Source organism: Macaca fascicularis, chromosome 20 (assembly GCF_037993035.2).
Source record: "Macaca fascicularis isolate 582-1 chromosome 20, T2T-MFA8v1.1".
Taxonomy (NCBI): Eukaryota; Metazoa; Chordata; class Mammalia; order Primates; family Cercopithecidae; genus Macaca; species Macaca fascicularis.
In genome coordinates this window covers 19,048,155-19,074,798 of record NC_088394.1, presented here as the reverse complement: position 1 = coordinate 19,074,798, position 26,644 = coordinate 19,048,155, and the positions used below count along the sequence as shown (strand labels likewise).

The 26,644-nt window shown below is 41.0% G+C and overlaps 2 protein-coding genes across 14 annotated transcripts in view; one reads left to right on the top strand and one right to left on the bottom strand.

Moving 5' to 3' along the window:
• Positions 1-4,801, bottom strand: part of CCP110 (centriolar coiled-coil protein 110) — a 30,288-nt gene extending 25,487 nt beyond the window's left edge. For 3 of the 10 annotated variants that reach the window (XM_015442661.4, XM_065537289.2, XM_065537291.2), the window contains exons 1-3: positions 4,669-4,801; positions 2,861-3,003; positions 396-551 (exon numbers count right to left, since the gene is read on the bottom strand). In XM_015442661.4, the coding sequence (XP_015298147.3) occupies positions 396-536 (141 nt within the window). In that variant the 5' untranslated portion in view covers positions 537-551; positions 2,861-3,003; positions 4,669-4,801. Of the gene's footprint in view, positions 1-395; positions 552-2,860; positions 3,004-4,410 lie in introns of all 10 variants that reach the window. The other 7 variants (XM_005591366.5, XM_005591367.5, XM_005591370.5 and 4 more) reach the window with 3 other exon arrangements.
• Positions 4,802-6,694: 1,893 nt separating this feature from the next.
• On the top strand, positions 6,695-26,585 carry GDE1 (glycerophosphodiester phosphodiesterase 1). Of its 4 annotated transcripts, none has more exons than XM_065537396.1 (6): positions 6,695-7,089; positions 12,080-12,251; positions 18,331-18,436; positions 21,512-21,604; positions 24,511-24,722; positions 25,958-26,585. In XM_065537396.1, the coding sequence occupies exons 2-6, from the start codon at positions 12,145-12,147 to the stop codon at positions 26,103-26,105; spliced, it is 666 nt and encodes a 221-aa protein (XP_065393468.1). In that variant the 5' UTR covers positions 6,695-7,089; positions 12,080-12,144; the 3' UTR covers positions 26,106-26,585. The 4 variants fall into 4 exon arrangements, with proteins under 4 accessions (XP_065393468.1, XP_005591421.1, XP_073883942.1 ...); XM_005591364.4 differs by having other exon boundaries at positions 12,076-12,251; XM_074027841.1 differs by lacking the exon at positions 21,512-21,604.
• Positions 26,586-26,644: the final 59 nt, after the last annotated feature.

The window sequence follows — 26,644 nt, the reverse complement described above, 5'->3', positions numbered from 1 at the left end:
CAACCTTTGCTATTTTAAACAATGCTAATGTAACTCTGTACTTACTTCTTTAGGCTCACGTATAATTGTAGGATACACCCCAAAATGGAACTGCTGACTCAAAGGCTATGTATGCTTTTAAATTCTACCAAACTCTCATCTAGAAATAAAATAAACTGATTCTCTTAGCAAAAGTGCATTAAAAGTGCATTTTCTCCACAGTCTAAGGAACACAAGGTTCTATTAGCTCTTTGTCAATCTATAATAGTAAGTAAAAAATGCTAATTCATTTGCATTTCTCTAATTCTAAATAAGGGCAGCTCTTCGAATGTTTATAAGCCTTTCTTTTGTTTTTCCATGAACTGTTTTAGTTGTTCACTACAGAAAAAAACTATTTAAAAACAAAGCAAGTTTACCAGTGGAGAAAGGATAGCCACTCCATGAAAGCGAATAAGTGAGATACTTTCAGACTGAGTAGGGAGAAAGCTCTCTGTGGATAGTGATGCTTCTTGTATTCTGGCAAGACTTTTTTCACAGAACTTCTCATACTCCTCCATCTTCCCACAGTCACACTACAAGAGAGAAAAATGTTATTTTTAATGTATTGGGAAAAACAGATCTTATTTGGCAGATTTTGCAGAGCATGAGAGAGTCCCTATAATTCACAATTCCTATAACTGGTCCTCCCAGAATTGTCTTACTAAGGCTGGGCGCGGTGGCTCAAGCCTGTAATCCCAGCACATTGGGAGGCCAAGACAGGTGGATCACTAGGTCAGGAGATCGAGACCATCCTGGCTAACACGGTGAAACCCCGTCTGTACTAAAAAATACAAAAAACTAGCCGGGCGAGGTGGCGGGCGCCTGTAGTCCCAGCTACTCAGGAGGCTGAGACAGGAGAATGGCCCGAACCCGGCAGGCGGAGCTTGCAGTGAGCTGAGATCCGGCCACTGCACTTCAGCCTGGGCGACAGAGCGAGACTCCATCTCAAAAAAAAAAAAAAAAAAAAAAAAAAAAAAAAGAATTGTCTTACTAATCAGGAGCTAATTCTTGTGTATGGTAATTCACCTCAAGAACATGTCCAATTAAGATGTCCTTGATATATTAAATATTTCTGAATATTATTGCATGTAAATCAATCTTTAAATGGGATTAATTTAGCTAAGAATTCATAACCTTCTTAAAGAAAACTAAGTTCTGTACACCTTTACTAACTTCAGATTGTAAAATAGGATATTATATTTTCTTTAACAGGACTTATCTACACAAGAAAAACTATATCATACAAAGGTAGAAACACTGTAGTAAAAAAGCCTACTTAAATCAAAGAATATTTACTTTTAAAAATTTTCTACTTTGAAGTTCAAAGGTTACTTTTTTTTTTTTTTAAAGAGATAGGGTCTCACTATGTTGCCCAAATTGGATTCCAGTGACTATTCACAGGTTCGATCACAGTGCACTATAGTCTCAAACTCCCAGACTCAAGCAATCCTCCTGCCTCAATTTGCCTATCTTAACACTATACTTGGACTCCATGGGCACCAGTCAACTCAGTCAGAGGTAAAAAACAGAAAATCGATTGGCTCTGATATTAATTATATTTTATTGTTGAAAATTGGAACCATCACCAAACTACTTAAAACAATCCCAGTAATTTCACAGTTTCTGGGAAATTGTGATTATGAAAATACAAGGTAACCAGCAGGGATTAGGCATCATATTCATTCATTTAGCAAACATTAAATATTGATTGCTTATTTGCACAGCATTATGTGTGGCACTGTTTCCTTTAAATAAATAAGGGAAAATAAAAAGACATTATCAGAATCATAACCAGCAAGGGTATGAATAATACAATAATGTTCCTTTATGTCTTCATTTTAAAAGAATTGGTTTCTTAACAAAAAAAAGAGAGGGCAGGGAAATTCAATTCATGATGTGGGATATGCAAAGATGAAATAGGATATGTCCTTGGTAGGCCTCAAAGTACTTAAAAATTCAGTACACCAAAGTATCAGGGACAAATTACAGTGCAATGAGAAATGGGAAAAAAAATAGTCAAAATTACAATCAGGTTATTTAAAAATAAGATATAATGCTATTTTTGACTAAATAGTTTAATCATAGTTTAAGAACAAAATTTCTTCCTACTATTCAGTTGTAATTATTTGTGTTCAATCTATGCAAAGTAGGAATCTAATGACGAACAAATGGTTCTCTACAGTGTGAGTGAGACTATTTTACAAGCTTTTATTTATTTTAAAAAAGCAAAAGTTAAAACAATACAACGCCTTAAGGCATAGCCTTTTTTTAGTCTAGGTTTCAACTCACATTATTTCTTAACAACCCCATTTCTGCTCAAATATTTTATTTTTTTAATACATGCCATGCATTCAGCAATACACAGAATGTAAATAGATTATACAAATAAAGTAATATATCTTCTATGGATACTGAAGCAAAGCATTAAATTCAAATTTAGAAGTGAGGGAAGGTATTAAGGAAATCTAATACTTTTATGGCCATAGTTTTATTTTTCTTTCAACATCATAGAGATATGCCTCATTGTTTCAGAAAGTTAATCACATCCCTTAAATAGTACATGTATGTCCTACATCTTGCAGATGTATATAGTACTATATTATTATTACAGCACAACACAGCATATGACAATACATTACTCATTCAAATATGAGTGCTAATATGGAGATTATACAAATTACTAGATGATCCTTAGAGCATGACTGGATCCTTCTTATCCTTTAGTCTCAGCTTGGATATCCCCTCCTCAGAGAAGGCGTCCCTGATGACCCCATCTAAATTAACTCTGCCTCGATCACACTATCACATTACCCTGCTGTTTCCCAATTTTCATAGCACTTACCACTATCTGAAATTATCGTGTTTATTTCCTTGATTTTTGTCTGTCTTCCTCCACCAAAATGTAAGCGCCATAAGTACAGGTACCTTTTCAGTCTTGTTCACTGAATCCCCATTATACAGAACAGTATCAGCACACAGCAGGCACTTGATAAAAGTATTGAATAAACGAATAAGAATAATAATAAGCTCAAACAATAATGTAAACCAGAAGAAAAAAAGAAGGCAGACTATACACCAAAGCTAGCAAGGAAGAATGGAATTTAGAGAATGGAAATTTCACCATGGCTCTATTCCCAGAGAAACTCGTACCTCTTAAACTGCAAAGGTAACCATTTAAGAAGTGAGCAGTCCATATCCCATGATTAAGCAAGAGGACACTATGCCTTTCACACTACAATTACCACTGTCAGCAAGGTTTTATTTTAAGGGAGCCTTGACTACGAGGCTACCCCAACCACAAATCTATTACCCTATACCTTGCCATCAGACATCACTGGTCCACTTCCAGTAATAATTTGTCAGCTACAGCAGGTTCAGATACGCCCTGTCTTCTCCATTTATACCATAGAGAACCACTGACCCTTGTCCAAATGAGCCTCTTTGCAAACCCCATAGACTCATGGTCCTATCTGCTCCTTACCTGTGCTCTGCCAGACATGTCACTGAAAGGAGTGGTAAAAGTAACACAGAACAGATCCTGCTTTTTTTTTTTTTTTTTTTTTTTTTTTTTTTTTTTTTTTTGCAGAACCTAGCGTTTCTTTGCCCATCAGTTCCCCCAAAGACGCAAACTTCTTTGCGTAGAAGCGGTAAAGGGGAAGATTTCTTATTCAGATGCATACTAGCTGCAAGTTCTTGGCAAGCCAGTTACCATCTCCACACCTGTTTCCTCCTCTGTAAAAGAGGGATGATCAGGGTATCCGTCTCAAAGGAATCTTGTAAGAATTCAATGAGCTAATGCATGTAGGGCAATTAGCATAGTGCAGAACACGCAGAAAGCGACAAATAATGGGGACTGCTTTTCTTATTAAGAGGATAATGATGATGACGATTTTTAGCAGTAGGGTATGAATTCCTGGAGGGCAGCGACAGTGCTTGGTTCCCCGTAGGATTCAAATGAAATTGAAAAATATAGAAAAGGGGACAACGGCTTCCTCATTTCCCTGTCTCTAGACCTCTCCCCGTCAAATCAATCTCGAGATGGCTGCCATTTGCCTAAACTGGGGGTAGGGAGCTTGGATCGTAACCAGAATAGAATCAAAGGGTGGGAATCATCTAGCAGCTCCAGGGGCAATCAGTTACTTTATTATCCTCAAGCGTATGCCCAGAGTGGCAAAGGCGAAGTAAGCAGCGTTCCTAGGGCCTTGGTTGTGGTAACCGGGGCTCATAAACGGCCAATGCACACCCCGGGGAAGCCTCTCTCTCCAGCACCGTGGGAGGGAGAAGAAAAACGGCCCCCAAAATTTGATCACCACGATGGTGTTCTCCGGCTCTGGCCCTAGTTTTATTTCCCAGGAAAAAGCCCCTGCCCTCTCCCCAGCGCCCCATGCCCACCTCCTCCAGCTCCTCCGATTTAAGGTTCCAAACCGAGGGCCCTCCAGGCGGGGCCGGCATCGGAGCATCACCTCAGCGCCCGGTGCTGGCTGCCCCCGGGGTCCCGCCTCCCTACAGCCGGCGCCTTTCCAGGCGGGGCTCGAGGCCCGGTAGCCCAACAGAGCCCGCCCTCAACTCCTCAGGGCGCCAATTTCGCCTCGCCAGACCACTTCTCAGCCCGGACCCGCCGAGGCTCAAGCCCCCTCCTCATGCACACACCTGATCCCCCACGGCCCCTTCAGGTCCTCTCCCCTCGCCACGGGCCTTGTCAGGAAGCGAATGGCTCAAATGGTACTGACAGAGCGCAGCTCGGTCCGCCGCCGCCTTCTCCTCCTCCTCCCCGCCATATTACAGATCTCAAGCGGCAACGCGGGCTCCTGGCAACCGCCGCCGCGGCCACCCCGACTCCACCTCTCAGGGCCGGCACTTCCGGTGGTTGCTTCCAGGGCTGTTAAAACCGTTGGGCCACCAGAACACTACAATCCCCGAGGTGCATTGCGCGCCCGCGATGGAGGACGTAATGCTTACGGACAGCACGCTGCACGCCGGGAAACGTAGTCTTCAATGCAAGCTACAGACTAGACTGTATTAATAAATGTACTTATTTAGTATAATAGGACCACCCCTCAGGGTCTGAAGCCCCCTGAAGTGTTCCTTGAGGTTGCCATTTTTTTCTTATGTGTATAAAGATAACCCCTTTCTATGTAGCCGTTATAAAACATGTAACATTCACCAAAATATTTTCTTGTAGATAAAAACGCTGAACCCACCCGGGGTGATGGCTTACGCCTATAATTCCAACATTTTGGAAGCCGAGGCGGGAGGATCGCTTGAGCCCAGGAGTTCGAGATCAGCCTGGGCAGCAAAGGGAGACGGCGGCATCTCTACAAAAATTTTAAAAATTAGCCGGGTGGGGTGGCGCTAGCCTGTGGTCCCAGCTACTTGGGAGGCTGAGGTCGGAAGATGGCTTGAGCCCAGGAGGTCGAAGCTTCAGTGAGCCGGGATTGTACCACTGCATTCCAACCTGGGCGATAGAGTGAGACTGTCTGGAAAAATAAAAAATAAAAAAGGCTGAATCCTAGTTGCCAACTGGAAGGCTTAAGACATTTATCCCCTTTTGCAAATCAGTGGGAAAATGCACTAAAGGAAAAAAGGTAACGGAAAAATCCCTGAATCTTTTTGGAAAGTTCTCTACATAAAAATGTTACCAGCCTTCCAAAATATGTCCAGGGGTCCCTTTTCATTGCCTAACTCGGCTTTACAGTCTATCTCTCTTATCCTCCTTCCAGTGCCTGTTTTTGCATATGTTAAATGGTGGTTTAAAAGTGCCTATCACAAGGGTAGTTGTGAGGCACAGTTGAGGTAACTCTTGCACAGCCCCTGGTACAAAAGCCCTTAGCAGAAGTAAGATTAGGGGGAGGAGGAGTGAAAATGTCACAAGTCACTAGGGAGGCCTTTATGTCAGTCCCCATCCTGCCATTAACTGCTTAATTCACCTATCCTCAGTTTCCTCATCTATGAAATAAGGGAATCCTTAAAACCCCTTCCAGTTTTATAATCCGATTGTGCCTTCTTTGCTAGGCTCTTCCAGTCCCCCAGAATCAGGAAAATTAAGTCGATTGAAATCAGTCTCCTGAGATAATAACTGTTAGGCTGTATTGAGAATGAGATAAGCATATAAAGTGTTTGCTCACCAAGTATCTAGGACATGGTAAGTGCTCTGTAAACGTTAGGTGTACTTGCTAACACTTTTATTTCCACCCACGAGAATGTGAGTCCCGTAAGAGCAAAAACCCTGTAGGTCCTGTTCAACTGTGTCCGGAGCACCTGGACCGGTATTTGGTACATCTTGAACTGAACTGAACTGAACTGAACTGAACGGAATTGAATTGAATTGAACTGATAGTCTAAGCATCCTGCCTCTCCAAGTTCCCTGGACTTCAGTTTCCTCCAGGGCAGATAAAGGAGTCACTAAAATCCCTCCCAGTCCTACAGCTTTAGGACGGTTCTTAGCCCTCCTTTTCTCGCCTAGGAGTCTGAAAGCCCAGGTTGAAATTCAGACCCCAGAAAACCCTAAGCCACTTTGGGCTTGGAATGTGAGCCTAGGGTCTAGGGTCTGGGGCCTGGGGCTGGGGCCTGGGCCCGCCCCCGTTGCCAGGGAGCGGCTCCGCCTACTAGCGCTGCGAATCCCGATCCCTGATTGGCTAGGCAGCCGACTGCCTCTCTGGATGTGTCCGCTGCCGCCATTGTGCGGCGCTGGTCCACTCAGAGGGTGCCCGCTGCTGCCGGTGCCTTGGACCCTCCCCCTCGCTTCTCGCTCTCCTGCCCCGGGAGCCCGGCGGGTCCGGGACTCCAGTCCGTGCCGGTGCGGGCGCCGGCATGTGGCTGTGGGAGGACCAGGGCGGCCTCTTGGGCCCTTTCTCCTTCCTGCTGCTGGTGCTGCTGCTGGTGACGCGAAGCCCGGTCAATGCCTGCCTCCTCACCGGCAGCCTCTTCGTTCTGCTGCGCGTCTTCAGCTTTGAGCCGGTGCCCTCTTGCAGGGTCCTGCAGGTGCTCAAGCCCCGGGACCGCATTTCTGCCATCGCCCACCGCGGCGGCAGCCACGACGCGCCCGAGAACACGCTGGCGGCCATTCGGCAGGTGAGACACCCACGCCTCGCGCCCCTCGGTCCTCCCGAGAGCTCGGACTTCTACTTTTCCTTCCCAGGGTTCCCCGATCTACTCAAGACGACCTTCCCACTTCCTCATTCGTCCACAAGGCACACTCCCGGCCCTTGATCCCTCCCACTGTCTAGGGATCTCCCGACTTCAGGTTTTATATTTACAGACGACAGCAGATATGTATATCGTTTCTGTGGGACTGACGTTGAGATTACATCCAGGAACAAGGTCAAAAGTGTCCCTGGTTTACAGAGTGTACATCGGAGTGGGGGAGGCAAGCCTTAAACAAGTAAACACGTAAATGAGATAACTTTAAGAGAGTGAAAGGTGCAATGAAGAAATCGGGGGAACTCGAGGGGAGGAGTTACGCTATTTTATTTAGATGGAGTAGTCCAGAGAAATCGTCTCCGAAGAAGCAACATTTGAACAGAAACCGGAGTTATAAGGAGCCAGGCAGACGCAGAAGGTCCTGAGATGGGAATAATATAGAGGTGTTCAGGTAACAGAAGAGGCAGTGTGTGGCCGGACTTCAAGGAACAGAACAAAGACTGGTGTGTGAATGAAGTAGGAAATGGGTCAGGTCAAATAGGGTCTTGGTCAGTAATTGAGGTTAGTCTAAATAGCTCACCCTTCACAGGACATACCTTTGCTTGTCGTCTGAGTCACGTGAGTCATTTCCTTATCACCTTTTCCCCAGACACACACATTGGCACTCGCACAAGCCTGGCAGCTGGACTCATAACAATTTTTGCCCTCTCTTTTTCATAAGGCACTCCTGAAACTTTTGGTACCTCCCAGCTCTTGGCATTCTCCTGGCTTCATAATAATGACAGCTTACAGAGAGGGCTTTTCAGTGGATTAGGTGCTTTTGCATCTGTGTAAATGTATCTGATTCTCTTCTTTTTTTTTTTTTTTTTCTCTCTCTCTCCTTCCTTCTTTTTCTTTTTTTTTTTTTTTTTTTTTTTTTTTTTTTGTGGACAGAGTTTCACTCTTTTACCCAGGCTGAAGTGCAGTGGTGCAATCTCCGTGCACTGCAACCTCTGCCTTCCGTGTTCAAGCGAGTCTCGTGCCTCAGCCTCCCGAGTAGCTGGGATTACAGGCGCCCACCACCACGCCCAGCTAATTTTTATATTTTTAGTAGAGATGGGGTTCTGCTATGTTGACCAGACTGGTCTCAAACTCCTGGCCTCAAAGTGATCCTCCCGCCTCAACCTCCTAAGGTGCTACGATTACAGACATGAGCCATCACACCTGGCCTCCCTCATTTCCTTTTTTTCGTTTTTTTTTTTTTTAAACGGAGTCTCACTGTCGCCCAGGCTGGAGTGCATTGGCATGACCTCGGCTCACTGCAACCTCTGTATACCAGGTTCAAGTGATTCTCCTGCCTCAGCCTCCCAAGTAGCTGGGATTACAGGTGCCTGCCACCACACCCAGCTAATTTTTGTTATTTTTAGTAGAGGGAGGGTTTCACTATGTTGGCCAGGCTGGTCTCAAATTCCTGACTTTCAGTGATCCGCCCGTCTTGGTCTCCCAAAGTGCTGGGATTACAGGCATGAGCCACCGTGCCCGGCTCCAGATTTATACTTTTTAAAAATTAATTAATTTATTTATTTAAATTTATGGGGGGTTTTTTTGGTTTTGGTTTTTTTGTTTGTTTTTTGAGATGGAGTTTCACTCTTGTTGCCCAGGGTGGAGTTCAATGGCGCGATCTGTGCTCACTGTAACCTCTGCCTCTGGGGTTCAAGTGGTTCTCCTGCCTCAGCCTCTCGAGTAACTGGGATTACAGACATGTGCCACCATGCCCAGCTAATTTTGTATTTTTTTAGTAGAGACAGGGTTTTGCCATGTTGTTCAGGCTAGTCTTGAACTCTCAACCTCAGGTGATCCGCCCGCCTCAGCCTCCCAAAGTGCTGGGATTACAGACGTAAGCCACCGTGCCCGGCCAAGATTTATACTTTTAAAGCTGCACTCTGGCCCGTGTGGAGAATGTACTGTGGGTGTAATTTCATTCCTTTGCCATTGTTTATAATAGTGTATCTGTTTTTGGAATACACTCAATTCACATTTATCAAGTTTTTCCTTGTATATGTCATTTATAATCTACCAGAAATTCTAGCACTGTCAGAAATGTATGTATGTATATATACATTCGACTTTACCAATACTTTTATTTATTTATTTGTTTATTTATTTATTTTTGAGACAAGGTCTCTCTCTGTCACCCAGGTTTGAGTGCAGTGGGGCAATCTCAGCTCACTGCAACTTCCACCTCCCAGGCTGAAGCGATTGTTGTGCCTCAGGCTCCTGAGTAGCTAAGATTACAGGTGTGCTCCTCCACGCCCGGCTAATTTTTGTTTCTTTTTTTAGTAGAGATGGCGTTTTGCCATGTTGGCAAAGCTGGTCTCGAACTCCTGACCTCAAGTGATCCACTTGCTTCAGCCTCCCAAAGTGCTGGGATTACAGGCATGAGCCACTGCCTGACCGACTTTACCAGTACTTCTATGTCATTCCAGTAACTGAGATAGAAAGATGAACCCCTGGTTCTAGTTCACATATTAGTATATATAAGAGATATTGCAAGTTCAGTTCCAGACCTGAGTAAATAGTCAATAAAGCAAATATTGTAATAAAGGGAGTCACAGATTTTTTGGTTTCTCAGTGCATATAAAAGTTATGTTTATACTATATTGTAATCTATTAAGTATGTGTGTATGTATAGATATGCACATATACACACATATATAGGTTTTCATCCATGGTTCCTTTCTCATAACTCTCAGCCCTTGCTACAGTCTTTTGTTAGGCATCCTAGGCCTTAGGAGCAGGCCTCAGGAAACAGAATCTCTCTGACCTTCTCCTGCCCTCCTTTCACCTGCCCCAAGGCAGGACTGGAATCTTTCCCTGTCTTTCAAATTGTGAGTCTTAAGACCCCCCTCAGAGAGGGACCCCACCCTATACCCTGGGGGAAGGAATGCTGACATCATGAAGCTTCCATAAAAACCTAAGAGGAATTAAAAAAATAAAAACTAAAATAAACCTAAGAGGACTTGAACCCAATTGATTAGAAGTTCCAGAGGCCCCAGCTTGCTATTTGTGTCTGGAGGAGGTTGGGATGCAGTCTTGGGGACCAAGCCCTCGACCTGTGATCTGACACTGTCTCCAGGTATGTAGTGTCAAAATCGAGTTGGAGGATACTCAGCTGGTGTCCACTACTTATTGGTGGAGAAAAAATCCCACATTTTTGGTCACAGAAGTCGGGGTTGATTGTTGTGATGTGAGAGCAGAGGGAAAATGTGGTGTGTTTTTCCAAAATAGTTGTACATCTGTATCACATGGGAAAAGCAAGATTTAAATAAGGCAGAAAAATCTCCACCCATAAAGGACATTATTGATAAATTTGACTATATTACCTTTAAAGATGTGTTTAAAAGGACATAATAAATAACAATGGCTATTGAAATCTTAACTATTCACTAGCACAGTTTTCTATGTTAAGTAAAAACCTATAAGGGAGTGACATGAGAATGATACACACACCAACTTTAAGATGGTAATTTCCTCTGGAGAGGAAAGGAAGAGAATGAAAGGGAGAATTTCAGCTGTATCTGTAGTGTTGATAGTAAAACCGAAGTGGATAAGAGTGCAACTTCTGCTGCATCCTAGCTTGTGCATCCCTGGACAAGTTTCCTACTCTTTCTTTGTCTCAATTTTCTCATCTGTTAATTGAAAATAGCAATAGTACCTACTTCAGGGTTGTGAGGATTAAAAGAGTTAATACATTTAAAGCACTTAGAAGAGTGCTTGGCAAATAGAAAAGGCTCTATAAATAATAGCTTTCTTTTTCTTTTTAGGGCAGAAAGAGATTGAGGAAATTAGGTCAAAACATTCACATATGTTAAATCTTTTTTACTGTATATGTTTCCAGTAGACCATGACTTAGAATATTTTTTTAAAAATTAAAAATCTTGATCATGGCTGGGCACAGTGGCTCACACCTGTAATCCCAGCACTTTGGGAGGCTGAGGCAGGAGGATTGCTTGATCTCAGGAGTTCAAGACCAGCAGGGGCAACATGGTAAAACCCCCATCTCTACAAAAAATCCAAAAATTAGCTGGATGTAGTGGCACATGCCGGTAGTCCCAGCTACTTGGGAGGCTGAGGTGGGAGGATGGCTTAAGCCTAGGAGGCAGAGGTTTCAGTGAGCTGAGATCATGCCATTGCACTCTAACCTGGGCAACAGAGCCAGATCCTGTCTCAAAAAAATATATAGAGATAGATAGATCATAATGAGCTTTTCACATCTTTATTGTGATGAGGAAGCCAAGGAAGCAAACATTAGATAGTGTGTCTCCAGAGGAGCATGGCTCATGTAATTTAAGTGTCAAATTCTCTTTTTAGATAAATTCTCATCTACCTCATCAAGCTTACCAACTTACTGGCCAACAGCCAGTGCTGCTTACATAAACAAAATATGGTATGTCCTAGAAGCAGGCGTGGTGTCTTTGTGGTAGAGTGTGGAATTAAACCAACAAAAACCTGACTCATTTATGCCAAAGTAGTGAAATATTTGACTCATCAACAACCACAGGGTGATCATCAGAACTGCTGTACAACAAAGAGTGTAGGTAAACAGTGGAATTGTCTGTATTCGTAAGCCATTGATGAACCATATAGTTAAAGCATCCAGATAAAACGCAAGTTCCTGAAGTCTCCCAGTCTTCCAATGTGAAGTAAGAAGAGTGGGGAAATTAAAGTTTTTAAGGAATCCATCATTTAGGAGTTGAGGTAAGGTTATATACACAGAAAACAGAAACAGGTCAGGATTGCTGTTTGGTGGGGGAAGTGGAAGGAAAATGAACCATTAAGGACAGCTGTCTTAGCCAGCCCTGCTGGTCTTTTGGGTGGTTAGATGCAAAAAGATGTTTGTGGCCAGTTAACAGCAATATTGTTGATGTTTTTGTTAAGGCAGCTAAGAATGGAGCAACAGGCGTGGAGTTGGACATTGAGTTTACTTCTGACGGGATTCCTGTCTTAATGCACGATAACACAGTAGATAGGACGACCGATGGGACTGGTCGATTGTGTGATTTGACGTTTGAACAAATTAGGAAGCTGAATCCTGCAGCAAACCACAGACTCAGGTAAGTAGTTTATTGTCACTTAAACAGATCTTTTAGCTTTTATTGGAAATGACAGATAGACACTGGTGCCTTCTAATTACATCTGCCCCAGGAGAATTGTCTTGTTTTGTTTTGAACTGTATATAGGTCTCCTAAGTAACGAGCAAGTGCCAGGAACAACAGAAATTCGGCATTATGTTTTTAGTCTTTCCCACTGAGGCTAAATTTGGCTTCAGAATCATTCTCAAGATAATACTCTGTCTAGTCACTATAGAATCATGAGGCTGAAAGCCATTGCTTGGCAATCTTCTTGCCTTCAGGTGTACCAAGAAGCAAATTATACATTCATTAAAAGCTTCAAGTAATACTATAATATTACATTTTAACTTAACCCTTTTAATTCTTCTGATCCTCATAACAAACTTCTGAGGAATCACAGAATTGTAGGAATAGAGAGTATCCTAGAAATCATCTAGAATAGCACTTTGCAGTAGAACTTTCTGCAATGATGGAAATGTTTTATATCTACACTGTCTAATATGGTGGGTACCTGTGACTACTGAGCACTTGATATGTGGCTAGTGACACGAGGAAGTGAATTTTTAATTTAAATGTAAATTTAAACTGAAATAGCCATATGTGGCTACCATATAGGATACTGTAGATCTAGATCAATCTTGCCTTTAGAGATAATCCCAGAAAAGTTAAATTATTTACTCAAGGGCAAATAACTAGTTCATAAAGAAGCCAAGACTAGAATCTATCCCAAGTTTTAGTCCAAATCATGCTGTTTTTAGCTGTCCCCCAGTGTCTTTCAGCCCTGTAAGAGCGAAAGTTCTTTCAGTGTCTAATTTAATTCTTTCCTGGTAGAGTGTAAACATAGCTTCCAAAGTATATATACCAGAGCTAATCTTACAAGATGTTCCACAAAAACAGGTTCAAATAAGATCAAATAGTGTACTCTGAATACTTCTGTTGTGGATAAACAGTCCACGTCAGCTGATTCTTACTTGTAAATTAGCTTTTCTCAAACTTACATGACCACAGAACCTACATCCTCTTCCCCACTTACAGCTGTAAACACCCTTGAAATTGGTATGCTGAGTAATATACTGTACTTTGGAATGCGGTTATTTAAATCCCTCTCTGCTTGTCATCTTTGCAATACTGAAAAGTGTGTGCTCACTGGTTATTCATGTAGTATCAATTATCCAGACAATGATCGATTCTCTTTGAATATTAAGTATTTGACCCAACAATTAAGTTATACTTTTTCCTAAAAGATGATTCAGACCTCTTTTCCTAGGATCTGAAAAACATCAGCCAGCCAAAGGAAATCATAATGTAGGCAGGAAAGAATATTGGTAACACTTGAGAATTATGAGTCCAGGTTGCTAGAATTGCTCTTGACTGTCATCAGATATTTTATTGCTCTGCTTATGCAAGGGAAAGAGTGGTTTTAATATTATAATGACATTGCAGCTAATAAAATGTCGGGTTCAAAGTTAACACTTAAAGCAAAAATGTTTAGGGTCATCATTACCCTTAAAAATCCTTTAAGGGAGCACTGAGTCCATTTCTCTGGAATTTGTGCATCCTAGGAAAAAAGAAATTGTAATGTTCAAAAAATCCCTTAAGAAGACACCATAGCAAAGGCAACATATCTTTAACACCAATATCTTTAACACAACCAGTCTTTGCTCTGCTATTGGAACAGAGTGTGTTTTCTGTGACTGAACACTAAATGAAGTAATTGGCTTGTGTTTACGGATCATGTTGTGGGAAAAAAATAGATATTTTCTCTAGAATTATGCTCAGTGTGATGAGATGCTTGTCCTAAGAGGAGGGTAAGGAGGAAACTAAGATCAGCCAAACGAACAACAAATTCAGGTCTCCCATCTTTCACTCTCAGGGAATAGAAATTGATGAGAATGGCTGGGGTAATTGCCTGTAATGTTTAAATTATCCTTTTTTTTTTTTTTTTTTTTTTTTGGAGGTGGAGTTTCACTCTTGTTGTCCAGGCTGGAGTACAATGGCACGAACTTGGCTCACTGCAATCTCCACCTCCTGGGTTCAGGCAATTCTCCTGCCTCAGCCTCCGGAGTAGCTGGGATTACAGGCATGTGCCACCACACCCAGCTAATTTTTGCATTTTTAGTAGAGACAGGGTTTCACCATGTTGGCCAGGCTGGTCTTGAACTCCTGGCCTCAGGTGATCCGCCTGCCTCGGCTTCCCAAAGTGCTGAAATTACAGGCATGAGCCCACTATACCTGGCCTATCCTTACCCTTTTTTTAAAGCATGATCTTACAGTGGAAATAATGCAGTTGAGTTAGCATTAAGTTAGATCATAATTTTATTATAAAACAAGAACTAATTTCTTTTGTATCAAGCACTTAGCCTTCATTTTCTTTATCAGAAAATTATGTCTTAGAAACTATTATTTATTTTAAACAGTTGCACTTAAATAAATACACAATACAGTTAACAGATTTATGTATTCCTAGGAATTTCTCCTGCATAGGGTTCTATTAGGGAAATTACAATCTGAAAATTAAGTCTCTGAGTTTTCCAAAGGTGGCATATACTCTGCCCTTTCGGGAGTAGGGTTATTAATAATGTTATTAATTCAATGGAAATTCACTGATTTCTTTAAAATTAAATAATTTTTGTTGTTGCTCGTCTGTGGTCAAGAATATCTGTATTTGAACACATGGAGGTTCCTGAATGATGGAGCACCCAGAAAGGGCATGGAAGCTCTGTGTCCCTTTCCCCATACCTCATCACCCTGCACATGTCTTCATCTGTATCCTGTGTAACATCCTCTATAATAAACCTGTAAACATGTTTATTTGAGTTCCACAAGCTACTCTAACAAATTAATTGAACCCAAGGAGGAGGAGGTGGGAACCCCAATTTATAGCTAGTGTCAGAAGCACAGAATCACCAGAAAAGGAAAACAAAACAAAACAAAAAAGAGAAAAATAACATCCATTATACAATGTAAGAAACCAAAGACCATCAATCTCTAATGTCTGTGCTCAGGTATCTGTGTGCTTCAATTCTTCTCATCTACGAGTCTTGGGTTTTCAATGCTCACTTGTCACCAGGATATGAATTAAAAATGTCTTGGGCACCACCATGTGATCCAGTTGTCTTAAGCTTTCTAAAAGTGCTTGTGCAAGCCATTTACTTATTGCTTCTTATACCATTACAGCCCAATCTACTTGTGGTTAAAAGCAACCATAGCATGTTTGAAAGTTTCATGCAATAAAAGGAAAGTTTATTATTGCATTTAGTCTGTACTTACTGGATACTTTCAGTTTTCTCAGTCCCAAGTACAGCAAACTCTGGATAATATGATTAAATACTTCTTCCATGATTCTTTCGACCTTCATATCAATTTCGCTAAATATGGAATGATTGACTAGCTAGAGCAATCAGGAAAGAGAAAGAAATAAAAGGCATCCAAATTGGAAAAAGAGGAAGTCAGATTGTCCCTCTTTGCAGACAACATGATTTTGTATGTAGAAAAACCTAAAGACTTCACCAAAAAACTGTTAGAACTGATCAACAAATTTAGTAAAATTGCAGGATATAAAATCAATGTACAAAAATCAGTAGCATATCTATATGTAAATAATGAACTAGCTGTAAAAAAAAACCAAGAAAGCAATCCCATTTACATAGCTACCAAAAAAACAGTAAAATACCTAGGAATAAATATAACCAAAGAGGTGAAAGAGCTCTACAAGGAAAACTACAAAACACTGATGAGAGAAATTAAAGAGGACACAAACAAATGGAAAGACATCCCATGCTCATGGATCAGAAGAATTAATATTCCTAAAGTGACCATTCTACTCAAAATAATTTACAATTCAGTGCAATCCCTATCAAAATATCAAAGACATTCTTCAGAGAAATAGAAAAGCCACAATCCTAAAATTCATATGGAACCATAAAGAAGCCCAAATAGCTAAAGCAATACAGAGCAAAAAGGACAGAGCTGGACATATCATACTACCTCACTTCAAGATATACTACAAAGCCACAGTAACCAAAACAGCATGGTATTGGTATAAAAACTGACACACAGACACACGCACACACACAAAATAGATACATAGATCAATGGAATACAATAAAGAACCAAGAAATAAATCCATATATTTATAGCCAACTGATTCTCCATGAAGGCACCAAGAACATAAAGTGGGGAAAGGACACTCTCTTCAATAACTGGTACTGGGTAAACTGGATATCCATATGCAGGATATTGAAACTAGACCCCTCTCACTATATTTAGAAAATCAACACAAAATGGATTAAAAGTTTAAATTTAAGACCAGAAACTATAAAACTACTAGAAGAAAACATAGGGGAAATGCTCTGGGACATTGGTCTAGGCAAAGATTTTATGACTAAGACCTCAAAAGCATAGGCAACAAAAACAGGCAAATGCGACTATATTAAACTAAAAAGCTTCTGTACAACAAAGGAAACAATCAACAGTGAAAAGACAGCCTGTTGAATAGGAGAAAATATTTGCAAACTGTTCAACAGACAAGTAACTAATATCCAGAATATACAAGGAACTCAACAGCAAAAACAATAATAATCTCATTAAAAACATCTATTCAAATCCTAATTTGAATAGACATTTTTCAAAAGAGGACACACAAATGGCCAACAGGCATATGAAAAAACACCACAAATTATTAGGGAACTGCAAATCCAAACCACAATGAAATACCATCTTACCTAGTTAGAACGGCCATTATTTAAAAGATTTTTAAAATAACAGATGCTGGCGAGGATACAGAGCAAAGGGAACTCTTATATTCTGTTGGTGAGAATGTAAATTAGTACAGCCATTATGGAAAACAGTATGGAGGTTTCTCAAAAAACTAAAACTATAGAACTATCATGCAATCCAGTAATCCCACTAGTTGGTATCTATCCAAAGGAAAGGAAACTAGTGTATCAAAGGCATACTTGCACCCCCATGTTTATTACAACACTATTCACAATAGCCAAGATACGGAATCAACCTAAGTGTTCATCAGTGAATGAATGGATAAAGAAATTGTGGTAAATATACTCAATGGAATACTTTGTAGCCATAAAAAAGGATAATATCCTGTCATTTGCAGCAACATGGATGGAACTGAAGGTATTATGTTAAATGAAATAAGATAAGCCAGGCACAGAAAAGCAAATATTACATGTTGTCACTCATATATGGGAGCTAAAAAAGTTGATCTCATGGAGGTAGAGAGAAGAATGATAGTTACCAGAGCCTGGGAAGGGTATGGGGTTGGGGGAAGAGGAGAATGAAGAGAATTTGGTTAATGAGTACAAACATACAGTTAGATAGAAGGCATAAATTCTCATGTTCAATAACATAGTAGGGTGATTATAGTTAACAATCTGTTGTATATTTCAAAAGAGCTAGGAGATTCAGATGTTCCTAACACAAAGAAATGATAAATATTTGGGGTGATGGACATCCTAAATACCCTGATTTTATCATTATACATTGTGTGCATATCACAGAAATATGTCTAAGTGTATAGCAATAAAAATGTGGAAAAAATAATATCTATACTTTGGATCAAATTATTACAGTAGGACAGACGCGGTGGCTCACACCTGTAATCCTAGCACTTTGGGAGGCCAAGGCAGGTAGATCACTTGACGTCAGGAATTCAAGACCAGCCTGGCCAACATGGTGAAACCCCGTCTCTACTAAAAATACAAAAAATTAGCCAGGCGTGGTGTCACACTCCTGTAGTCCTAGCTACTTGGGAGGCTGGGACGGGAGAATCGCTTGAACCCGGGAGTTGGTGGTTCTAGTGAGCTGAGATTGCACCTTTGCACTCCAGCCTGGGCAACAGAGCAAGACTCCATCTCAAAACAAAACAAAACAGAACAAAAAAACTTACAGTAAATTATCCTTGGACTTTACTATGGTCGAAGAAAAAATGTTGGAGAAAATACTCTTTCCTTTTGATTGGGAGACATTTGCAAAATGTTTGTTACAATAGAGGTTATCACTTCCTCTTTTTTCCTACAATGTATTTTCTCTTCTCTTACAGGAATGATTTCCCTGATGAAAAGATCCCTACCCTGAGGGAAGCCGTTGCAGAGTGCCTAAACCATAACCTCACAATCTTCTTTGATGTCAAAGGCCATGCAAACAAGGTACAGTTTAAACCATGGACTTCAGTTTGTTAAAAAGGAATCTTATTTCATTGATAGTCATTTCCGAAATTACATATATTTTGTTATTTATTCTTTTTAAAACTTAGTTTTATAAATTATATTTGTTGAATGGAAGTGTACAATGCAGGAATCTACATCATTTAAGAAAACAGTAAATTATGGAACTTTTTAACCTTTTATGGAACCTTTACAAAACTTCTGATATTCAATAACCAGCACAAAATGGAAGTTTCTATTATTTACATAAAGCATTTACAAAAGATATTAAGTAAACAGTGAAAAGCACTTCTAGAAAAAACCACCCAAGTAACCTCATAAAAAGGAATTCCGGAGTTGTATACAAGACCAATTTTATCTAGCTTAAAAGTTAAGGGCCTTATATGGACAACTATGGACTGCATTTAAAGAGAATTCCTATATTAAAAGCTAATAGTTAACAGAACATATACGTTTTACATAGATTTATCCCTTTGTATAATTTATATCCCTTATGTATAGTTTTGTTATTCATTGATTTTAGTAGCTATACTTTTATCAGAAAATCATTTATTTTCTTCAAATGTGTTTGACATTCCTAGATAAAATTTGGCTTAAATTTTAGAGCCTGCACTTTTACTCATAAGAACATATTATTACAATGAAAATCAGTGGGAAGATATGATTCTGATTACATTTGTTCTCTTATAACCAGCTTTTCAAGTGCAAGTACTTTTTTCCCCATTTGGGCAACTTGAGTATTTTTCCCCTAGCAATATTAATAATCTGTAATGGCCATCTACTGGTTGAAAATTCTGATGATGCCATTTTTTAAAAAATTAATCCCATATCATTAAAACCAGTTGTTAAAACCCAAAATGGGCCGGGTGCGGTGGCTCATGCCTGTAATCCCAGCACTTTGGGAGGCCGAAGCGGGTGGATCACCTGAGGTCAGGAGTTTGAGACCAGCCTGGCCAATATGGTGAAACCCCGTCTCCACTAAAAATACAAAAATTAGTTGGACGTGGTGGCGGGCACCTGTGATCCCAGCTACTCTGGAGGCTGAGGCAGGAGAATCGCTTGAACCGGGGAGGCAGAGGTTGCAGTGAGCCAAGATTGTGCCAGTAGTCCTCCAGCCTGGGTGACAGCAAGACTACGTCTCAAAAAAAAAAAAAAAAACCTGAAATGTGGAGCCTAAGCATACACTCTAATTTTATTACAGTTAACTCCTATTTTTGAAGAAAGAAGAGAATGATAACTAATTTATTATTCTGGTAAACTGATAGTTGTATACCACTAGGTTTCTAATCGGTCTGCATTAGAATCACCTGGAATACCTATTTTAAAATACAAATTTACTGGGCCATTCTCCCTAGGGAAGAGATTCTGAAAATATCTAGGGTAGGCTCAAGGAGCGTGTATTTTTAATGAGCACTTCAGGTACTCATTGTTGATGTTGCAGCCCGCATTTGGGAATGCTGATAGGTCCTACATTTCACCCACGGTATACTGACTTTCATGCTTATTCTCTTAGGTTTTTTTTTGTTGTTGTTGTTTTCTGGGACAGTCTCACTCTGTTGCCCAGGCTGGAGTGCATTGGTGCGATCTTGGCTCACTGCAACCTCTGCCTCCGGGGTTCAAGCAATTCTCCTGCCTCAACCTCCCAAGCAGCTGGGATTAGAGGCGTGTGCCATCACACCCGGCTAATTTTTGTATATTTAGTAGAGATGGGGTTTTGCCATGTTGGCCAGGCTGGTCTCAAATTCCTGGCCTCAAGTGATCCGCCTGCCTTGGCCTCCCAAAGTGCTTGGATTACAGGTGTGAGCCACCATGCCTGGCTTCTCTTAGAATACTTTTTAAAAAGAAGTAGACATTTTTTAAAAAATCTAGCTATTTGAGTTTTCTCGATGGGTGCTCATGGGTGTTCAGCCAAGACTGGGTAGAACATAGTGACCTAATTCACCAAGATGGTAGTAGAGAGGGACAAGTGTAGGCAACAAAGTGGAGCTAGTAGAGCATGGTGGCCAAAATCATGGGCTTGGGAGTCCAACAGACCTTGACTGAGCTCTTACTACAGGGTAACCTTAATTTTGATGAGCTTCAGTTTCTTCATGGGTAAAATGGGAATACTAAAAGCAGTTACCACATAGAGTTGTTGTGAGAATTAAATAATGTAAATGTGAAGAGTTTACAGCGCATGTCTTTGTTCAAACAGCAAAAACAAAACAAAACAGCGTTCTATAGCTCACCTTCAGTTGCATTAGTGAAGAGGAGGCATGACTTGGAAAATTTGTGTTCTTTGTTATTTTGGTGGGGGAATGCATTTTGCTCATCATATTTGGTTAGGGGTATGTTTGACATCCCAAAAATTAGCAGTGTTTCACAAATTATGCAGCAGCAGCATTGCATGCCACATGGCTGGTGACTTTCTTGTTGTTAGCTGCTATTGATGTCACTTCACTAGGGGTTACCAAATAATACTTAAATTCTATCATGTCTTCTTCATTTTGTAGCTAGAGTACTATAAAAAGAAACTTCTATTCACCTTGGGAAGAATTGGGAGCCTCTTAACTCTTCCCAGTCCCTCCTACCCCTGCCCCATTGCTTCTGCCTCCATATTGGTGATGAGTGATGCGTCCTCTCAGTCCCCTGGACTGAGAAATCTACCCTCTGTAGTTCCCAGACTGGCTGGCTCATGTTTCATTTGGAAAAGGCACAGGGAGAGCTTTGGGTATGAAAGGACTTCTCATAGTGGATAAACTAGGGTATAAGGCAAGGAAAATTTTGCCTCTGGCCTCATCTGGCCTACAGCTTACCACACTTTTCAAAAGTATGACAAAAGGGATGAGGCCCTCAGAGGGAGTAAAGCAGCAGTACCCCACCTTCTTCCTTGTTTGCTGCTGGTGTGAGTTTAAAATGCATCCCAGTGGACAGTAGACTCTGCCAATACTTTTAGCACCTCCATTTCTAGTAACCTTCTGTTTTATTCCATAGGGTTATACTTAATATATGATAGTTATTGGCTGGGGCTGTCACATTTTAATCAATTTTAAATATATGAATCTCTCTATTTTACAGGCTACTGAGGCTCTAAAGAAAATGTATATGGAATTTCCTCAACTGTACAATAATAGTGTGGTCTGTTCTTTCTTGCCAGAAGTTATCTATAAGGTAATATTCAGGATTTTTCTTATCATATTAGGTGAGCTAGTGTAGATAATTGCACTGGGCTGCATAAGCACAGGATAGATGCCTATTAAATTGAATGGCATCAAGGTCACAGTTGAGAAGCTCCTCTTTTAAATTAATAAGAGAAATTCCAAAAGGGGAATGTACTCATACCCTTTATAGAATGCCATTCCTCTTTTGCCCCTTCTTTTATGTTATTTATAGGCTCACTCAGATTACTGTGGTAAAATTCTCAGAACAGAAAAGAATTATGTAGCCCCCACTTCTCACCAACTAATAGCAGAACATACCTTCATAAAATAAATTCTTAATTATGGAGAATCTAAAACATGCATAAAATAGAGTAGTACAGTGCACCCCCCCCCCACCATAACTGTTATCCAGCTCATTTTACCCATAACCCCATTGATCTTCCCCAGTGTTATTTTGAAGCAAATGTTATTCTATCCATAAAATTGCATTAAGAATCTTTAAAAAGTGATGCCATTTTATTTTATTTTGTTTATTTTTAAAGACAGGTTCTCCCTCAGTTTCCCAGGCTGGAGTGCAGTGGTGTGATCATGGCTTACTGCACTCTTGACCTCCCAGGTTCAAATGATCCTCCTGCCTCAGCCTTCCAAGTAGCTGGAACCACAGGCGCATGTTACCACGCCCAGCTAATTTTTTATTTTTATTTTTATTTTTTGTAGAGACAGGATCTCTCTGTATTACCCAGGCAGTTCTCCAACTCCTAAGCTCAAGCAATCCTTCCACCTCAGCCTCCCAAAGTACTGGGATTACAGGCATGAGCCACCGTAACCAACCTAGTGATGCCTTTTTAAAAACATAGCCCCAATGTCATTGTCCCATCTAAAAATTATTAGCAATAAATTCTTCATATCATCAAATATCCAGTCAGTGTATAAATTTTGACTTGTCCCAGAAATGTCATAAATGGTTTTTTGGTTTTCTTTTTTTTTTTTTTTTTTTTTTTTTTTTTGGAGACAGAGTCTTGCTCTGTCGCCCAGGCTGGAGCGCAGTGGCCGGATCTCGGCTCACTGCAAGCTCCGCCTCCCGGGTTTACGCCATTCTCCTGCCTCAGCCTCCCGAGTAGCTGGGACTACAGGCGCCCGCCACCTCGCCCGGCTAGTTTTTTTGTATTTTTTAGTAGAGACGGGGTTTCACTGTGTTAGCCAGGATGGTCTCGATCTCCTGACCTCGTGATCCGCCCGTCTCGGCCTCCCAAAGTGCTGGGATTACAGGCTTGAGCCACCGCGCCTTGGTTTTCATAAATTGCTCATTTGAATAGGAACCAAATAAGATCTGCGTGTTACAATCGTAAATCTTCTTTTGTTTGTTTTTGAGACGGAGTCCCGCTCTGTCGCCCAGTGGTATGATCTCAGCTCATCACAACCTCTGCCTCCTGGGTTCAAGCAATTCTCTTGCCTCAGCCTCCCGAGTAGCTGGGATTACAAGCACACACCACCATGCCTGGCTAATTTTTTTGTATTTTAGTAGACACGGGGTTTCACCATGTTGGCCTGGCTGATCTCCAGCTCCTGACCTCAGGTGATCTGCCCGCCTCAGCCTCCCAAAGTGATTATAGGTGTGAGCCACCATGCCCTGCCAGCAACTGTAAATCTTAAAACTTGCAGGTTCTGTCTCTCTCTTTGTTTTTTTTTTGGGGGGTGAGGGGGGCAGTCCTTGTTTTGTATTTACTAAAGAAACCAGATTATTGTTTTGTAGAGTTTACCCAAGTCCAGATTTTGCTGATTATGCCATGATATGGTTTAATACTTTTCTCTCTTTATTTTCTATAAACTGGTAGTGAGAGCTGGAAGCTTGCCTTGATGAGGTTAGGATTGGTTATTCTTGGCAAGATAACTCTAGAGATGAGGGTGTTTTTCTGTCAGGAGGCACTTGACATCTGGTTGACTCCTGTTGTGGTTAGCTGCTGTTGATGCTAACCACATTGGCCAGATCTGTCCATTTTCTAGGGAGCTACAAAATGTTGATATTTTAATTCTATTACATCTTGCATTAGCTGAAATAGATCTATAAAAAGAAACTTTTCCTCTTTTACTATTTAGTTACCGAAGAGGCAGAATAAATGCTTAATCTTGCCTATTATTTACCAGTTTCCAAAATAATGAGTTGGTTCCGTAGCATTCTTTACCAGTGACCAACAGAGCATACATTGAAAATTTTTAGTGAGGATAGAGCCTATCAATAGAAGCTATCATGGAGATGAATAGGGTCATGGGGCTTGCAGACATTTGGAACAGTGTTTCCCAAACTTCCTTGACCACAGAGTCCTTTAAAACGTGTAAGACATTCCCCAAAAGGAGCACAAGAGCAGAGACTGAAGGAACTCCATCCACATCTCTCCATTTCTCTGTCGCCCTCTCCCATTATCTCATCACAATCCCTTCTCTCCCTTACCACCTCACTTCCCCATTCCCCTCCTCACCCCTACAACTCTTTTCAGCCATTTGCTCTGGAAAGGGCCCAAACTAACCAGCCCATCTTGAACTGACCTTGGTTCCATCCTCACTGAGTTCTAATTAATTATCTCTGGCCAAGATTTAAGTCGATATCCAATTAAAAGTTTATTCTCGTGACTTTGTTAAAATTTGATCCTGAGGTTGTAATTTTTCCATTTTAAAGATAGGATTGCAGTTTTTAAGGATTGTGGAAAAAAAAGTTCTCATATGTACTGCATATTAATGCTTTACATCCATCACATTATTTTCTCAAAGGGTTTATGATTGAGAACTTACTTCGTAGATACCGGGGCAGGGTACCAACCATGACCACCTCATCTGATTGAGCACATTGGCTAAATCTAAACTAATAAGTATTCAACTTTATATATGATCATTATTTTACTTCCCCAAATTCCTTTTCAGATGAGACAAACAGATCGGAATGTAATAACAGCATTAACTCACAGACCTTGGAGCCTTAGCCATACAGGAGATGGGAAACCACGCTATGATACTTTCTGGAAACATTTCATATTTGTGATGATGGACATTTTGCTCGATTGGAGCATGCATAATATCTTGTGGTACCTGTGTGGAATTTCAGCTTTCCTCATGCAAAAGGATTTTGTATCCCCGTAAGTTGTAAGGTTTTTTATTTTACCCAGACACATGTCCTGAATGCTCTTATTTGAAAGGAAGGATTAACAGAGTAGACACCCTGAATTGGTTCTGACCTGCAAAGCTTACCATGCCTCTAAATTGGATTGCCAGTTTCACTTCTTAGGTGGGAAGAATTCAGGCGTATTTCACTGTTTTCAGACCAAGTTGATCACATATTTTTGGGTTTTTAGTGTATTTTGAAGAAAAAAAGTGAACCTGTGAAACTCTGCTGAGAAAGGGATTTTATTTCTATGAGTGGTTTTTTTGAAAGCCAACACAGGATCCTGGGCAGAACCACAGTGAGGACATCCTGTGGGCATCAACCTCCTGCCTACCATCTTACGTTATAGGCACTCCTCCATCTCTCCCCATAAAATTTCCGTTTCCTAACCTGCTAGCGATCTCGGAATAATTTCTTTGGCAGTTCTAGATCTGTATAGTTCAGCTGATTAGAGTTTAAGTCTAGTATTATTTCAGACGTGCATGATTCAGTTCAATAAATACTTGGTAAGTGCCTACACTATTGCAAGGTTCCATATGGAGAAGCTGAAGATGCAGTGAAGACTCAAAGCCATGATCTCTGTCTTTGTGATGTTTACAGCCAAGTCGGAGAGAGAGAGATGCTAATCAAATAAAAATCCAATCAATACAAAGTTAAAACTAAGATACAGGCTATGTCAGAGAGAACAGTGTGCACAGACTGTAATCTGATCTGGTCATCCAGATCCCCAAGGAAGTGACAGTTAAGCTAAGATCTGAAGGGTGAGTGGGAATTGGGAGGAATCCAGATGAGAGAGAAAAATGTGTGTAATGTGCTCTGACAGGGAGGAGCATAGTTCTTTCTAGGAATTGAAAGAAAATTCATATTCTTTCAATTAATTTAAAATGAATCAGCACAGAAAAGAAAGGGGGAGTGTGATGTGAGATGAAGCCAAGGAGACAGGTCGGGGCCAGGTCAGGCACCCCTTCAGTGGCTGTGCCAAGGACAGTTCAGTAGTGAGCTACTGAAATGTTTTAAGCTGGAACAGTGCAGAAAGGTTCATGGCATCCTGGGTTTTGGACCAGTCCCTCTGGTCACAGTGCAGAGGCCAGGTAGGGGGCATCCTCTGGGTACTACTGGTATGCAGTGAACACCATACTTAGTGGCCATTATAGATTCCTGAGACAGCTGCTTATTATTCTAACAGGATTGGTTTTCCTCTTTCCCCAGGGCCTACTTGAAGAAGTGGTCAGCTAAAGGAATCCAGGTTGTTGGTTGGACTGTTAATACCTTTGATGAAAAGAGTTACTACGAATCCCATCTTGGTTCCAGCTATATCACTGACAGCATGGTGGAAGACTGCGAACCTCACTTCTAGACTTTCACCCTGGGATGAAACGGGTTCAGAAACTGCCAGGGGCCTCATACAGGGATATCAAAATACCCTTTGTGCTAGCCCAGGCCCTGGGGAATCAGGTGACTCACACAGATGCAATAGTTGGTCATTGCATTTTTACCTGAACCAAAGCAAAACCCAGTGTTGCCACCATGCACCATAGAATGCCAGAGTTCAACACTGTTGCTCTTGAAAATCTAGGTCTGAAAAAATGCACAATAGCCCCTGCCCTGCCCTAGCTGAGGCACACAGGGAGACCCAGTGAGGATAAGCACAGATTGAATTGTACAATTTGCAGATGCAGATGTAAATGCATGGGACATGCATGATAACTCAGAGTTGACATTTTAAAACTTGCCACAGTTATTTCAAATATTTGTATTTAGCTATGTTAACATGTACTGTAGACATCAAACTTGTGGCCATACTAATAAAATCATTAAAAGGAGCACTAAAGGAAAACTCTGTGCCAAGCATCATATCCTGAGGCGTACGGAATTTGGGGAAGCCACTGTGCAATC

What these genes read in the sequence shown, in the direction of transcription:
- GDE1 (XM_005591364.4), top strand. Translation starts at nt 6,829, where the DNA reads ATGTGGCTGTGGGAGGACCAGGGCGGCCTCTTGGGCCCTTTCTCCTTC. An exon ending in CGCTGGCGGCCATTCGGCAG is followed by an intron (nt 7,090 to 12,075) that starts GTGAGACACCCA and finishes GTTTTTGTTAAG; the next exon opens with GCAGCTAAGAATGGAGCAAC. An exon ending in TGCCAGAAGTTATCTATAAG is followed by an intron (nt 21,605 to 24,510) that starts GTAATATTCAGG and finishes ATTCCTTTTCAG; the next exon opens with ATGAGACAAACAGATCGGAA.